The 15,796-nt window shown below is 50.8% G+C and overlaps 2 protein-coding genes across 2 annotated transcripts; one reads left to right on the top strand and one right to left on the bottom strand.

The window, feature by feature from the left end:
- Positions 1-6,996: 6,996 nt before the first annotated feature.
- Positions 6,997-9,136, top strand: PtA15_13A190 (uncharacterized protein; the record flags this gene model as incomplete). Its single annotated transcript, XM_053162363.1, has 5 exons — positions 6,997-7,029; positions 7,100-7,320; positions 7,393-7,495; positions 7,567-8,937; positions 9,044-9,136. 5 exons carry the CDS (start codon positions 6,997-6,999, stop codon positions 9,134-9,136), a joined length of 1,821 nt encoding a protein of 606 aa, XP_053026346.1.
- Positions 9,137-11,104: 1,968 nt separating this feature from the next.
- PtA15_13A189 (uncharacterized protein) lies at positions 11,105-15,389 on the bottom strand (the record flags this gene model as incomplete). The annotated part of the gene is made up of 11 exons (XM_053162361.1): positions 11,105-11,216; positions 11,406-11,432; positions 11,500-11,759; positions 11,886-12,001; positions 12,071-12,137; positions 12,285-13,220; positions 13,278-13,532; positions 13,698-14,189; positions 14,263-14,277; positions 14,371-14,668; positions 14,779-15,389. 11 exons carry the CDS (start codon positions 15,387-15,389, stop codon positions 11,105-11,107), a joined length of 3,189 nt encoding a protein of 1,062 aa, XP_053026345.1.
- Positions 15,390-15,796: the final 407 nt, after the last annotated feature.

Below are 15,796 nucleotides of genomic sequence, written 5' to 3'. Positions count from 1 at the left end.
GTGGTTGCCATACTAAAACTATTCTTTGGGGCTTGATTTTCAACAGATCCTTTACTTGCAGGAATCTGTGCATTATGATAATTCTGCATTGAATTATGAATCTGGCTCTTTGTGGTAGTTTTCTGATTCATCTCAGTTTTCATTTTATTAAGATTCCCTTGAGTTTGTGGAAAAACATGTCTAGTATCTATTTTTATTACTTCCTGGTAATCTTGTCCCTAATGTTTGGGAATATCCTTTTTATAAATGTGGCTGTAGCTCTTGATGGGGTCAAGTTCATTCAAGCTTGTAAATGCTATACTTTCCATATGGCTTGTAGAAATAATATTGCCACATTTTGCTTGTAGAGTGGAAATTGGTCCTTGAAACAAAATGTGAAATATATTACAAAGTGAGGTCAGATTCATCTTTAACAATGTTGTACTAGATTTTTTTATCTCACATTGGCTGTGAAACTCTCCCTGGTTCAAATGTTGCAAGGTTTGATGATGATTCTGGGGTTGATCAAAGACTTTCAATTTACAGGATGAATTCGTCTGATTTTCTAGTTGGTCAAATAATGTTGGCAAGTCCAATTTCTCAAGCTCCCCCAAGACAGATGATGGCTCTAGAAGCCAATAGTTGTGGGCTTGTTCCTGGCTCCCTCCTTCCCCATGAATTCCACCTGTAGCTGACCCAGAACCTGCTACCAGCTTTGGAAATTGGTTGGTTTGGTGTACTGTTACAGAGCCTCTACTGTGTGGCTCAACATTTGACACTAGAGAAATTGAAGATTTTCCAGTTGTAGGGGATCCTGATTTTTGGTATGTTGAAGGTGCTGGCAACATAATTTCCTGCAGACTGAGTACATCATAACAATTTTGTGCAGTTTTCAATCTTTTTGCTGGACTCAGACACACATTTTTCTCCAGATTTGCTTCAATAATGACAGAGCAAGAAGCAATCAGATAAATTGTGTATAATTGCAATATTTCTTTCATCTAAAAGCCTTGAGGAAAAATTATATCTTACTTTGACCATCAAAATTGTCTCTCTGAGTACATGTCCCAATGGATGAGTGGTCTGGATTCTCTGGTTGATAATAGCTACCTGCAAGCTGATTCATGGCTGGGCGCTTTTGCAATTGGTTGATGGATCTGACATTTTTGACTATTTGGTATAGGTCTTCTGGGTTTGAATCAATACTGGGAGTGAAGCCAAGAATTTCTGATGAATGAAAAGCTGGACGGGCCAAAAGCATTTGTAGGCCCCTGTAGAAGAGGGCTGATAGAGTGATAAGATTAACTTTGAAAGGCATCTTTTACTGGATCTATGTGATGGTGGCAAGGACAGATTTTGTTTTCTGTGATACAGAGGGCTCTTTTGGTGTTGCTGCCTTGATGTGAACAGTGCATATCATACATCCAACTACCCTACAGGTATTTTGACTTGTGTCAATCAGGATGTGTGGTAGCAAGCTTTTCACATTGAATTGATAAACACAAGATTTTGGGTTTAAACATGTATTTATATATCCTCTGAAACCAACCAAAAATGTCAAGTTACTTAAGTTTGTTATCCAGAGTGATTTTTGTAACAAATTTCCCACACTTACCAGATAATGTGCTATTGTTATCTGGCAAAATCATCCTGATGACTGCTGGAAAACATGAAGGAGTTACCTTCCCCCTCAACAGGGGGAAAACCAAATAAACCATAATGTAATTGAAGGATTTGAAATAAACCAGATTTTCTATAGCATGTTGGTCCTTCACCTACACCATTTTGGGATTGATTGGTGACACATTTTATTTTCTTTCCCCTCAAAATGCACTAAGGGAGGAATATTCTGGATGATGGTGTAAGGGCAAAAACTGCCCTGCCTGTCAAACTACATATTCTGGGAAGCTTCCAGTAAAGCAGGAAGATTCCCAGGCCGGATGAGCTTGTAGCTCTGCAGGATGAAATGAGCTGGATTTCCAGCTGAAGTCCAAAATGCAGCAACTGGCCAAGCCGGTGGAGCGCAAGCTGTTTCCAATGGCCATTTGTCCTGAGGGGGATGTTGGCCAAGGACAGCATCAAATTCAAGGGGGAAATCCTTGCTAGTTTCTGGAAGAACAGAGCCAGCCTCCCAAGTCCCAAACAGAATTTTTGAGGTGGAATCATTTGGGCAGTTGGTACAGCCTGCTGGAAGCTGTGCTGGAGCTTTGATTCTAACATACTACAGCCATACTGTTGTATTACTTGTAGACCGACAGCAGAAATGGGTAGTGAACAACAAACCATTGCGTCAGAGCTCAATTGTATTTATGTGAGTGGATGCAGATGTCTTCAAGATGTGGGTGTTTGTTTTGCAAAGCAAGCCTCTGACATCCCTAGGCAGGAGGGACTTGTGTGCTATTGACCCTTTCCATTGCAATTGTCATTGTAAATTTAACACTCCATGATTACATCATAAAATTTCATACACAGTGACTGTGCAATGAGCAGTACAGTGAATGTGCAATGAGCTATACAGTGACTGTGCGATGAGCACAGTGAATGTTCAATTAGCACAGCAGCTGTTAAATGAGCACAGTGATTTTACAATGAGGAAAGTGAATGTATTGAAGCTTAGTTGACATAAACTTTGATAAATGCTTGAGAATTACCTTAAGGCACCCCCAGCAACAACAGGCAGTTGCATTATATATAATGGTAACATAACATTAATGTAACTACTCCTAATGATGGTTTGGTATGTTATCAGGTTGCCTGAGCATTTATTTTCTTCTAGCTTTACGTTAGAGCACACAGAGTACCAGATAAATGAATAAAGGTTGGGCCTGAAACAGCCTTTCATGCTTTTTATTGTGTTATCCTGGCCCCAATGGGCGGGATAACGCTGACAAAAACCTCAAACAATGAGGGCTTTTAGCTTACAACCAAGGCCAGAAAAGACCCTGTTACTTCTAACATAATGGGTAGCAGCAGATAACAAGGGAAGATATGTTACACAAATAACATGGATAACATAGTGTGGCATAACTACTCTTTGTTTCCCCAAGCTTCTTTTGAGTTTCTGCATGTAAAATGCTGATAGTTTCTAGAGTTTTTATTATAGTGACAGATTTGGAATAGAGATAAAAGGAATTATATATGTATGCTTGTGGAATGATGAGAGAGTTGAAACATGAAAATTAACTTGATAAATATTTTGTAATGTATTTCACTTCATAGTAGCCTTCTGGAGAAACACATTTTTGTAGAAGATCTATCATTTTAGCCCAATACTCATTCTCATCATGAAATAGTGAACCAAAGTTAAGGTCATGAGCTTGGTCTGTATACCAATAACCAATTAAACGTAGTGCTATATATAAGGTTCTAGCATATGAATCTGATTCAGAAAAGAAATAAATTAACAGGATTTGTTCCTCTGAGAAATCTGAATCAGTCAGTGGATATTTAGCAAAATTTCTGGATTTCTTTGGTGCTGAGAATGTTCCAAATATTGGGAATCTTCCATCTACTGACTCTGGCATCAAAAGACTTTGGATCCATCTGAAAAATGCTTGCTTCTGTAGGATTTGGTGAGTGGTGTCTTGATGTTTGAATTTGGAGTACAATTCCAGACATAGGTGACAGAATTTTAAGTGTACAATCAATGAGGATAGTTTGCGATCAAGGTCTGCTTTACGGACCAGCTCTCCTCTATTCCTGAAAAGCAAAAATAATCCAATCCATGAATCCTCTTCCACCATGTATTTCTGGAGCATGTTCACTACAATGGGAAATCCATTGAATTTCTCACTATCATGATGAATACGGCTCCTGTATTCTGAAAATGAAATCTGATTAAATTTATCCATTATCTCTTGTTCTTCTGGGTCATATTTGATGTTTATCCAATTGCTTCTGAGACCACGGAGGTGCAAACTCCCTGGAAACTTCTCAAATGGAATAGGTTTAAACTTTCTGGTAGTAGATCCCTGATCAAGATCTTTTGTTGAAGCTTGATCTAGAGCTTGATGGATATTCAATTTTGATCTAATGGAATGATATGTGAAAGTTTTCAATGCTCTCTCCACATCAAAATTTTTCAAGTCACTAATCAGGCTTCTTAAAGATTCCAGGATATGGGGCTGAGAATCTTCATAATAAATCTGAGCTATTTTCACGGCTGGATCAATAGTTTTGATCACATCAAAATCATCTGTTAGAAATTCAAGCAATACTTGCTGGCAAGGCCCAAAATGTATTCCATTGTCCATGTTCTCAAAAGTACCCATAAGAGGAAACCGCCCTTCCCCAGGATCAAATGTTTCTTGGAAAAGCCATGAAATCATCAAATTATGAGAATGCATCTCATTTTCATAATTTCTTCTACTGGGATTGAGATTAATCAGGAGTGATGTGTTGATCAAGAGGAGCCATTCAATCAATGAATTGAATCTTCTGGTAAACAGTCTGGTTGACTTCTGAGGGCGTGTATTTCTTTCTGCCTTGGCAACTTCATTTTTCTTTGAAGAAATTCTGATTAAATATAAAAGTGAGCCTTTAGTTACCTTGATTGGAAATTTTCCCTGATTGTAAAGGTTGATTCCTCCAGATCTTATTTTCATTACATAACTGATTCTTTCAATGAATCTCTTGGTAAAACCTAACAAAAATACATCACTGATGCGATTCCTAGGATTTACTGTTTTTGAATTCAATTTTCTTGTCATCTTAAAACTCCCAAGAATTCTTTGGACATATGCCTTCAGTTTAATTTGATCATCATCTAATGAATGAGCTTCTTCCTGGTGCTCTGGCTCTTGTTCATTGGGAAACTTCTGTATATAATGGTGAATATCTTTCTTCATGGGCCCTGGTTGATCAATTTTGGTGGCTGCTACGTATTCAATATCTCCTAGAGAATGATTTTCACCATCTCCCATATCATTTGTACCTTGATCATGATGAAATTGTTGTTTAGGGTCATGAATCTGGTTCTGCATAAGATTATGTCGATTCACCTTGGCTTCCATTTTTTCTAGATTCCCTGGTAGTTGTGGGAAAACCTTTCCATAGTTTGTTTGATTTTCTCCCTGGCAGTGGTGATCTTGAGCCTGATGTTGCATATCATCATGGCTTTGACTCTTCATAGGATCAAATTCATTGATTTTTGTGACTGCTATATTTTCCATACATCCTGGAGAAAGACAATTATCAAAATTTCCTTGCAGCCATGAAATTGGACCTGGAACAAAGATGGGAAATAAATTTCATAATATGGTTAGGTTTATCTTCAACAAGGCTAGACCAGATTGTTTGGTCTCACTTTGGCTTTTATAATCTCCTTGGCTCAACAAGTCCAAAAATGAATGATGATTTTGCTGTTGAAATCCATTGATACATCCATCTAGATATGGATCTAGATATGGATCTACATATGGATCTAAATTTTGATTGATGAAGGGTGGTGATAGTGTTGGAAAATCTAGATTATTGGGTGCTTGTGATTCAGCTGATGGATGTGATGAAAGATGGGTATGATGGTGTACATTGAACTCTTCCCTTGGTGAATAATGGGTTTGACCAAAGGCTTCCAAATGACCAGATGAATTTGGATTATTTTCTAGCTCATCAAATAATGTTGATAAGTCTAATTGATCAAGTTCTCCCAATGCAGAGGATGGTTCTAATAGCCAATAGTTGTGGGCTTGTTCTTTGCTCCCAACTTTCCCAATTCCTGCTGTGGCGGACACAGACGCTGATTCTAGTATTGGAAATTGATTGGTTTGGTGTGCTGCTACAGATCCTCTATTGTGTGGCTCGACATTTGACACTAGAGAAAGTGGAGATTTCTCAGTTATGGGGGATCCGGATAGTTGACATGATGAAGGTGCTTTCACCATACTTGGCTGCAAACTGATTACATCATAGCAATTTTGAGCAGTTTTCTGTCTTTTTGCTGGGCTCAAACACAAACAGTTTTCCCAATTCACTTTGTTGATGAGAGATGCAGAAGCAATCAGCTACATTGGCTATACTGGTGATATCTTTTCATCTCATAGCTGACAGGAGAAAGTTGAGAGATCTTACTCTGAGAATTACGATTGTGTTCTTGAGTACAAGTATCACTGCCCGAGTGGTCTTGTTGATAATAGTTACCTGCTAGTTGATCCCCTGGTGCTGGGCGTTTTTGGCTGGTAGATTTGGCATCGTTTACTATCCGGTCCAAGTCTTCTGTGTTGGAATCAAGACTGGGAGTGAACCAAGGACTGTCTGTTGAATAAAAAGCTGGATGGGCCAAAGCAATTTGCAAGGCACTGCAGCAGAGGGCTGTTATGGTGAGAAGACGGAAATTGAAAAACATCTTCTACTGGGCTTTGTGTGATGGCAGTAGGAGGTGCCGGTAACTTTATGAACGGGCATAGGCCATCCAAGGCCGTCCATCGACACATACAGCAATTTTGACCTGTGTCAAGCGGGATGTGTAGCAGCGAGCTGGTCCTACTCGAGCTTGTCGCATTGAGCAACGCATGATTTCCCGTGCAAACGTGTATAATTGTTTAAGGAAGACATGAGTTTTGGAGGGGTGTTTGATGGTGTTGTGCTAGGGTTTGAGGACATGACGCGGGTGGAGTGGCACAAGCACAGACATACAGCTTCCACCCTCCAACCACAACACCAACAACGACCATCTCATCACAAAAACAAAAAAAAAAACAAAAAAAGCACACAAGAAGAACGATGCAGCAACAACATCCGAACCATTTCCAACCGAACCTGCAGCAGCAACAGCAGCAACAGCAACAACAGCAACAGCAGCAGCAGCAACAAGCCCAGCAGCAGCATCAACAGCAGCAGCAGCAACAGCTTCACTTACCCTTCCCTGCCCTCCATCTGCATCCGGTTAACGATACGTTCATCCCAAAACAAATCGTGCTCAACCCGAACGGCGCTAAAGTGAAAATCGGAAGACAGACTAACCAGAAATCGGTTCCGAATAGCACCAATGGATTCTTTGACTCGAAAGTACTCAGTCGGATGCACGCCGAAGTCTGGACGGAGAACGGAAAAGTGAGGACGATCAAGATCAAATCAGTTCACGAAAACCTAAAAAATATTGACTTCATATGTTGTTGAATAGGTGTTAATTAGGGATGTCAAGTCATCCAACGGGACGTTTATCAACGGCGAACGATTATCAGCAGAGGGCGTCGAATCGGAGGCGTTCGAGCTCCATTCAGACGATCTAGTCGAGTTCGGAATCGACATCATCGCTGACGATAATAAGTCGATCGTTCATCACAAGGTGGCCACCAAGGTCTTCTTGGTCCTGAACGCCGAAGATGCTGCAGCCGCCACCAGGTTAGCACAGATCCATCTTCTTCTTCGCCGTGTTTTTTTCTGATTTGATCGGATCCTTCCCTCTCTCTCCAGCTTTTATCGCTCGAATGGACCTGATCTCTCGCTCAATCGCCGTGCCAGCAGGCCTGGTGTATTTGGTGGCGGAGGCTTTGATCATGTGCTGAACCGATTACAAGTAAGATATCTAAATGTAACGAGATATAATCCAGCTCCGAAAAATAAGCTAATTAAAGAACCCTTACTTAGAGTGAACTAGAAAAATCTCGCGCAACCGGCCAAGAACTGAACACACTCAACTCAACAATGAATGAGATACACGATACATTAGGAGGAGGAAATGGGCCCCCGCCCCCATTGCCGCCTCACTATGGTGGTCGGATCCCTCCTATAGTCCAACAGCCCCAGCGGCAGCAACAAACTCAACTACAGTCCCAACTGGCCGAGACGCAGGCCTCGTTGGCGATGTATGCGGAGAAGATGAAGGCACTCGAGGCGATCCTGGGGGAGCACGAACAGATGAAACGCGAGCTCACCGAGCTGAGAGAGCAGATCGAGCCGGCCCGAGCCCAGGAGAGCTATCCGCGATCGGCCGAGTCTTCCGAAGACCGTGACATCGCCGGAAGGGTTTCCCCGGTAGCGGCGATGCTGGAGCTCCAGGAATCGGAGCAGGATCGCGGGTCGATGGAGCATGAGGGCGAGGCGGATGACGATTGTATGAGCACGGCTAGCAATGAAACGACTATGACCTGGAAGGCTCCATCCAAATCATACCAGCCCAACGGTGCACCTGGCTCTCCTCATCCGCAAGGCATCGATCTCAAACAGGTCGAATCGATCATCGAACAGAACCATCTGCTGAGCGAGAGGATCGAAGCGATCTCAGTCAGCTTGGATGAGACAGTCCAAGTGGGCCAGAGCCTGCTCGAACGACACAACCAATCTAGCGATCTGATCTCTGAGCTCGAGAGGGAGATCAAAGAGCTCAAAAAAGACCAACAGCCCCCCAGTGAGGATCAGCCCAAAAGCTTAGACACCGACTCGTCGACACTCGAATCGATCGAGATAAGGATCATCGAGAAGGTCGAGAAGCAGTATTCCGTCTGGTCCGAGCGTCTCGAGGCCGGCTGGAAAGAACAGCAAGCCGGCTGGGAGCACGAGCGGGAAAGCTTGCAAAAAATCATCCACAACCTCGAAGCCAAGTTACTTGAACAAAAGCCGCATCCACTTGAGCCCTCGGGGAGCGTAGTCGAGGATAAGAAGCCGTTTCCTCCCGGGCCACTCGCGTCCTCGTCGATGTCGAAGACCTCCTCGAAGCGCAACCGCAAGAAGAAGTCCTCGCTTTCTGCGACGATGTCGGCCGACCTCGACGCGCCCTCGGAGCCTTCGTCCCCCTCCCTCTCATCCTCCAAAGCCCTCCCCGAGCCTGCTCACACAGACCATCCCTCCTCCCTTGTCGACCTTTTCCTCCATCCACTCAAACCTCATCCGCCCCCCGTCGCCCTCGATAACCTCCCCGATCCCCCCCTCGACTCCCAGAAACCCTCGCCTAACTCACTGTCTAACAGCACCAACAAAAACCATCCATCGACCAACTCAAACGTGCGGCCATTCATCTACGTCTGTCTCCTTCCTCTTTCGCTCTCTCCCCTCCCCTCCCCTTATCTGCTCCCCCCCGCTGACGTCATCGCCCCCCTTTTTCATTTCGGCGGATGGATGATCACAGAACTTCTCTGATCTTAAGTTCATTTCCGCCGCTGGTGGTGTCGCCCTTTTAGGCTTCGTCACTTACGCTTTCGTGAATCACTTTCAAGAATAATCCCCCCCTCCTCCTATATATAGACAAGAATGGATTGGTTTTCGTTTGTTGGGTTCTACGTTGGTCGTATATCATGATGGGTGGGTTGAGAGTGTCGAGCGGACCTGATCTTCTATCTTTTACTATCCATATTTATACATAAATCGAGCTCCTTCTTTTGGTTGTATTGTATTTCATCCCTTGATTATCATTATTACTGTTGTTATTACCTCTCTCGCCCTTTTTTTATCCTTAATCAGATTTATTCAACTCTTTTTGGTTTGTGTTCTGGGTTGATGTGGATGGCTGGGTCTATGGCTGTAACAGTATATGGAGAGGGGTAGAGAATACATGTTTTTTGAATATATGAAGAAGAGGGATATGGATGTCTTTCAGAGGTTGGGCTGGTTTTGAATATTCCGATAGCAGAAAGAGTCTGGTACACTGTACTATGTAGGGATGAATGAGGTGAGTGTCCAAAGAATTTTTGAGAGATCATATTATTGGCAGACCTTTCAAAATGGATGGGTAAGATAGTTGGAGGGAAGAGGCTTTTGGTTGAACAAGGCCACACATATTACACTGCATTGCTTTAGCTCTGCTAGAAATTGAATGTAGCTGAGAGCCACTGAATCCCCAGACTATTAGCTTTAGCTTTAATATCATCCCGCTAAACCTTTCTGGCACTAAATTACAGCTAAACAGCTAGCTGCTGCAGCTAAGCATGCACTTTTTTCTCAAAACTTTTACAGCTGCAATTGTAAATGTAATGTTAGAGTAGTGGCCACAAAAACACTTCAAAAAACAAATTCACAAAGCACAGTGTTGCATAATAGGGGGATTCACAGTTGAATCTTATAAAACGTTGGAGGTAAACTTCAGGCCTTTATGAACAACAAAATTTCAAATTTTTGGTAAGATGCACATCATTTCTGGAATCACATAAAGGGTGCATTCTTACAAAAAAACAGTCAAGCAGGCTGCCTGGGGGTTGTAATGCAACATGGCTTGCATGCACTTTTGCAACTTAGTTTTAATGAATAAACTTGAACACTGACTAAGAGTCACACATGCCTAGCTTTGCAACACCCTACTATGCATGTAGCCATTTCACTCATGTTGTCCAGCTGAACGACTATGGCCTTGTTTGGATGCCCTATTATATGTGATGAATGGGCCAACCAGGATGAGCAAGAGAGGATCTGCGGAGCAGAGGTCTGATCCAGGATGAGGAAGCAGTCTGGGATCTCCAGGCTCTTGAGCCTTGAGAGTGCCGTCTGTGACACGTACGTGTAAGCTATGTACATGGAAGCCTGTGCTGCAGAGCCTGCGCCACAGCTCATACCATGTTGTGGTGTGGTGTCAAAGGTTGACACCAGCCAACTGGGTTGAAGCACTCTCAAGTCCCCCCTTTGGAGGATTGCACTTTGCACAAGGGGTGCCTGCCTGCCAACTTCAAAGGGAGTACTGCCAAAGTTTGTAGCTGCAAGGGCAGCCAGGTACCTGCTGGGTACAACATGGCCACACTGTGAAGTTGCAGTGCAACCAAAGAGCCGCCAGGGCATTTTCTCTTTGAGAAACACACACACCAGGAATGGGGGCTTTCAGAGCTGCACATGATTCCTGAATGCAGCACACCAGCCAATTATGGTGTTCAAGATGAAAATTATGGATGCGTAAATAGTAAATTCATGAAACTTTGGTGGCTGGGAAAGCCAAGGATTGCATCAGCAGATGGGCGAGATGCCCTGCAAACCAAGTTCGATGAATCTGGGATTCACACGACTTGTGTGCATGCATAGAGGTCCAACTTTGAACGCCGTAACTCTATACACCTAGTTAGTTTCAAGAAACCACCGACTGACATAGCCAAGAAGCCAAGACCATATAGATGATAACAATGTGGACCGCTGGAGTATGTGATATGAGCGCGCGACAAGACATGAGATAGACGAGACAAGGCAGATAGAAAGAGAGAGGGACAGCTTGTCAAGCGTGCGCCGGGCGGTCCACATAAAAACAAGCAAAACAAATACAAGCACACGATGCAGAAGGACAGGAGCCGCCGAGCGGCCAGGCACGGGCCGCAGGAAGCGGGGCACTGAGCGGCGAGGAGGATCGCAGGCCCCCGGCGACGCGGGTTGTTTTTGATTACGGGTTACTGCTGGTGGTGGTGGTGGTGGAGGAAGGATGGGGGAGGGGGAGGCTGGTGGACGAGGGCCGATGGGGGAGGCCGGGCGGGGCGGGGCTGGGCCCGCTGGGGAGGCCCTGGGGCGGGGCGGCGGCGGACGAGGCGAGCTTGAGAATAGCGGCGATGCTGGCGAGACGCGGGCGGGGCGCAGGTCAGCGGGCGGGTGTTACGGAGAGCAGAGAAAGAGACGGACCCTTGGAGGGCGATGTTCGCCTGGCCGTCCGCGAGAGTCCCGGCGGCGGCGGAGAAAGAGTCGAAGGAGGTGTCGAGGGGCGCGACGGGCGACGAGGACGCGGGCGAGGCTCGTCCGGGCCGGCGCGGGTGGCTGAAGGGCTGGTCGAGGGAGAACGTGCGGGGCCGGCCGGCCGAGCAAGTGGGCTGGGCGAGCGGGTGGGAGCGGCGATGGATGGAAGGCACGGCAGGGCTGGCAGAGCAGAGGCTGGCCGAGTGGCGCTGCCGCGCGCCGGCCGCCGCCGTCTCCCTCCGCCCCCCGTCCTTCCGCCCACACCCCTCCGCCTCCGCCTCCGAGCACGGCCCGCTCATCTCCGGCGGAGAGCCGGCACCCTCCGGGCCGCCGACGCCCAGCGCCGAAAACATCTGCCGCCGCTTCTCCTCCCGCTCCTCCTCGATGCGCACCAGCTTCCTGCGCAGCCTGCCGACCCGTGCATGGTACTCGCTCTCCATCTCCAGAAACGCTGTGCCCGAAACCATCCCCATCAGCGAGATGGTCATGAGCTGTGGAGAAAAGAGAGAGAGAGACGTACCGAGCACTTTTTGTTTGTCGAGCGCGGTGGGTTGGCGGTCGAGGAGGGGGCCCAGATGGGCCTGGTGCTCGTCGAGGACGAGGCCGGGTTCGAGGGAATGGGGCGCGGAGGGTGCGCGGGCGGACGCGGAGCAGGGGCGGGGCGAGCGGGGAGAAGAGGCGGAGGGCTGGGAGGAGGGGGAGGGATGGGGCCCGGAGGTATTGGGGGAGGCTGCGGAAGGATCGTGGCGGGACGACTGAGTGCGCGGGCGGGACGAGCAGCCGGGGCAGTCCTGCGCGCCGGCGCGGTCGGGGGCCGACGCAAGCGTGTGGGTCCTCTCGAGGGATCCGGAAGGAGCGTGGGTCGAGGAGCCAGCCTCGAGCCGGCCCAGAGAGCGCTTGCTAGCAAGACTGCCCGAGTGCGAATGGCGAGCCTCTCGAGGCGGAGGATGTGGGTGGCCGTCGTCGGGATGGACCGGGGGAGTATGGTCCGAGGCGGGCGGCGGGGCAGGGCCGGCCTCTTCCTCTTCCCTATCGCCCACCTCCTCCCCATGCTCGTTGCCGTTCGAGGGGAGCGGGATGTGAGGGCCAGGGGTCGGAGGGTCGGGGGAGCCGTGCGCGAGCTCCGGGCGCGCGAAGCCGGGCGGTGTCTGGCTCGGGAACGGAAGAAGCGGGTGGTGGTGATGGTGGATGGCGAGGGCGGACGAGGGCCTGAAGGGGTCGGAGGTCCTGGATTCGCTGTAGTCGTTGGTGGTGTCGAGGTCGTCGTACTGGACGACGATGTCGGGCCCGGTGTCGGAAGCGGCGGAGCCGGAGAAGGGCGCAAGAGGGCGAGGCTCGCGGGGGAAGCCGGGCTGGGCAGCGAGCGTGCGGATGTCGAAGGGCTCGGACAGAGGGCCCCCGGCAGCCCTGGAGAGCGTCGTGGGCGTATCCATGTCCGCGTAATCGGCGCCCGTGATCTCGCGGTATCGGGGCTCGGCTCGGGCGCCGCTGAGGTCTGCGTAGTCCGTCGGCTCCGGGTCCTCGCACACGGGCACACCGCACGCCGCGTGGTCGGGCGTGCTCCGGCGAGAGACCGACGACGAGGGACATTCGCGGATCTCTTCGGTCACCAGCGTGTCGGCGTCGTTCTTGGTGGCTGCAACGGCCGGGACGGCCGGCTGGGCTTGCGCCTGGGCAAGCAAGTCGGCATCAGCCGATGTATTTGTGCATCCGACAGAGATACTCACGTTCTTGGATGGATCGCCGGCGCCGGGCGCAGACGCCTCTCCTTCCTCGCCCGCCCCATCAGCCGGCCCAAGCCTGCCGATCTGTCTCCGATAATGGTCGCGATAAGCGTGCATCCTACCGACGACGATCTCCTGTGGATCCGGCTCCTGATGATGAGGGCCGACGACGGGAGCTTTACCCTTACCAGGGGAAGCAGAGAGGGCAAGGATCTGGTCGTCGATGAGTGCGACAGCACGAACGAAGGCGGCGTCGACCTGCGCGACCAGCTTTTGTTTATCAGGCCCGCTGATGCCCTCCGTCTCTCTGCCCCCCTCCTGCTGGTCCTGTTGTTGTTGTTGCTGGTGGTGGTGGTGGTGGTCGGGGAGGAAGCCTTGAGCGAGGTCGTCGGTGTCCAGGGCGGCCAAGGGCGGCCAGCCGACGACTAGCCGTTGCCCGACGAAGCCGAGTGCGGCCCAGCAGGCAGGACTGTGTTTGCCCTCATGCTTGATGAGCTCGCCGAGCACGCCGAGGCTGTCTCGCCAGCGGCCCTGCTTCTCGAGATAGCGGGCCCAGTGCAGCTTGTACGTGCGGGCATCCTCGGCCGTCCGACTGTTGATGATCGCCTTGCGCAGCCCGATCGTCGCGTTGTGCATCTGCTGTCCTTTGGTCGTGTCCCGGCCGTCCGGGCCCAGTTTGGCCAGCTCGGCCTCGGGCACCGCGTGCAGCGCAAGCCACGCTTGGCCCAGACTCGACCATGCTAACGCGTCCCCCTCGTCCATCTGTAACGACGTCTCCAGGTGGCGGATCGCGAGCTTTATCCCGGCTACCCCCACGTTCGCTCGCAGGTACAGAAGCCCCAGGTCTCGTACTAGATGCGCATTCTCTCCATCCTCGGCCAGCCGCTGCAAGATCAGCTGCTTCTTCTCCAGGAACTTTTCCCCCCAAAAAACAAGAAGAAAATGTCAGCCGGGACTCCCTCCAGGACTCAGGACGAAGCCGACGGACCTCTTCCTTGCGCTTCTTCTCCTGCCGCCTGCGTTCCTGCTTCCTGGCCAGCCCCTCGGCCTGCCCCCTCTCGATGGCCCGTCTCATCTCCTGGCCCTCCCTGCGCACCCGTCTCTCCTCCCTCCTCTTCCTCTTCTCCTCGAGCAACAGATGGGGCTGCGGATCCTTGGCGCCCAGGAACTCGCGGACCAGCGGGGAGGAGGCCAGCGGGCTGGACACCGAGCGCGTCATCGGGGCCGCGCTCGGCCCGAGCTTGCTCAGCACCATCCGGGCGTTCGTGGCCGTGTCCGCTTGCTCGAGCCGTTGGGCTAGCGAGTTCGAGGTCGAGTCGAGCGAGTGGGTGGACTTCTTTGTGGACAGGGAGACCAGCGATCCGACGGTCGTCAACGATCGCTCGGTGCGTTCACTATGAAAACAGAGGGGGGGGGGGGGGGGGGGGGCACATTTGTCAGGCAAGGGGACGGGGAGTGTGTGGGTGAGCCAGGACTGAGAGTGTGTGGGTGAGCCAGGACTGACCTGAGGGGGCTCAAGACGTGCGACTCCAAGCCCCAGCTGTTACCCCAGCGGTCCTTGATCCCCCTGCGTTCCTCGCCGGCGGCCGGGTCAGAGGCAGTGGCCGCAGTGCGGGCGGGAAGAACGAGGGCGAGGCGGTCGTCGACGCCGGTCTGGCTGCGCCACTCCTCCATCTCGAGCCGGTGGAGGACGTCGGTGGGGCCCGGGCGCCGGGCACTCGCGGGCACCGAGAGAGGCGGGGCGGACTTGGCTGGGCCTGCGGTCGTGCGCACCGTCAGGGCGGATACTTGGCGGCGAGAGGTGAGCGGGAGAGGTGAGGGATGGATGGGCTCGGGGGCGGATGGGCGCGGGGTTGACGCTTGGTGTGGTTGAGAGGAAGCTGCAGCAGCTGGTGGTGGTCGTGGGGGCGGCTGGGCAGCTGATGGTGGTGGGGGAGGGCCGGAAGACGCGTGCTCGTCGCGGGGCAACGGGTGCTGGCCGACAGCGTGCCCGGGACTGGTGGAGTCGACGAGGCGGGAGGGCGAGTGGGAGGAGGTGGGCGGGTTGATGGAGATCTGGGTGGGGTCGCCCTCGGAGGAGAGACTGTCGTTGCTCTTCGTCGGCGCGGCGGACATCTGGGGGGGAGGGGGCACATAGGGGTCGGCATGGTCGGGCCCTGCGGGGGAGAGGGCGAAGGCGAGGGGCAGAGGCGGGGCGCGGCGGTGGCCGGCGGCGGCCGACGAGGAGGGGCTGAGGACGAGGCGGGGGCTGAGGAGGTGCCGGACGGGCCAGCTGTGCTCTGCGGCGATCTCAGCGGTGCGGTCTTCCTTGATCGGGCTGAGGCCGGACTGGCTCTCGTCCTCGTCGTCGTCTTCCTCCTCGCTTCCGGCGTGGTGGGCGGGATGGTGGGGATGGAACGCACGGACGGGCGAGGCGGCGGGGCTGGCGGAGGCCGACCGGGCTTGCGGGGTTGCCGACAGGGCCTCCTGGAGATGGAGGCGGGCCCGGACGAGCGGGTCGGCGTCGGAGGGCGGCTGGGGGT

This window comes from Puccinia triticina, chromosome 13A (genome assembly GCF_026914185.1).
Source record: "Puccinia triticina chromosome 13A, complete sequence".
In the NCBI taxonomy this organism is placed as follows: Eukaryota; Fungi; Basidiomycota; class Pucciniomycetes; order Pucciniales; family Pucciniaceae; genus Puccinia; species Puccinia triticina.
Note: the sequence above shows the minus strand (reverse complement) of the source record. Positions and strands in the feature narration are given on the sequence as shown.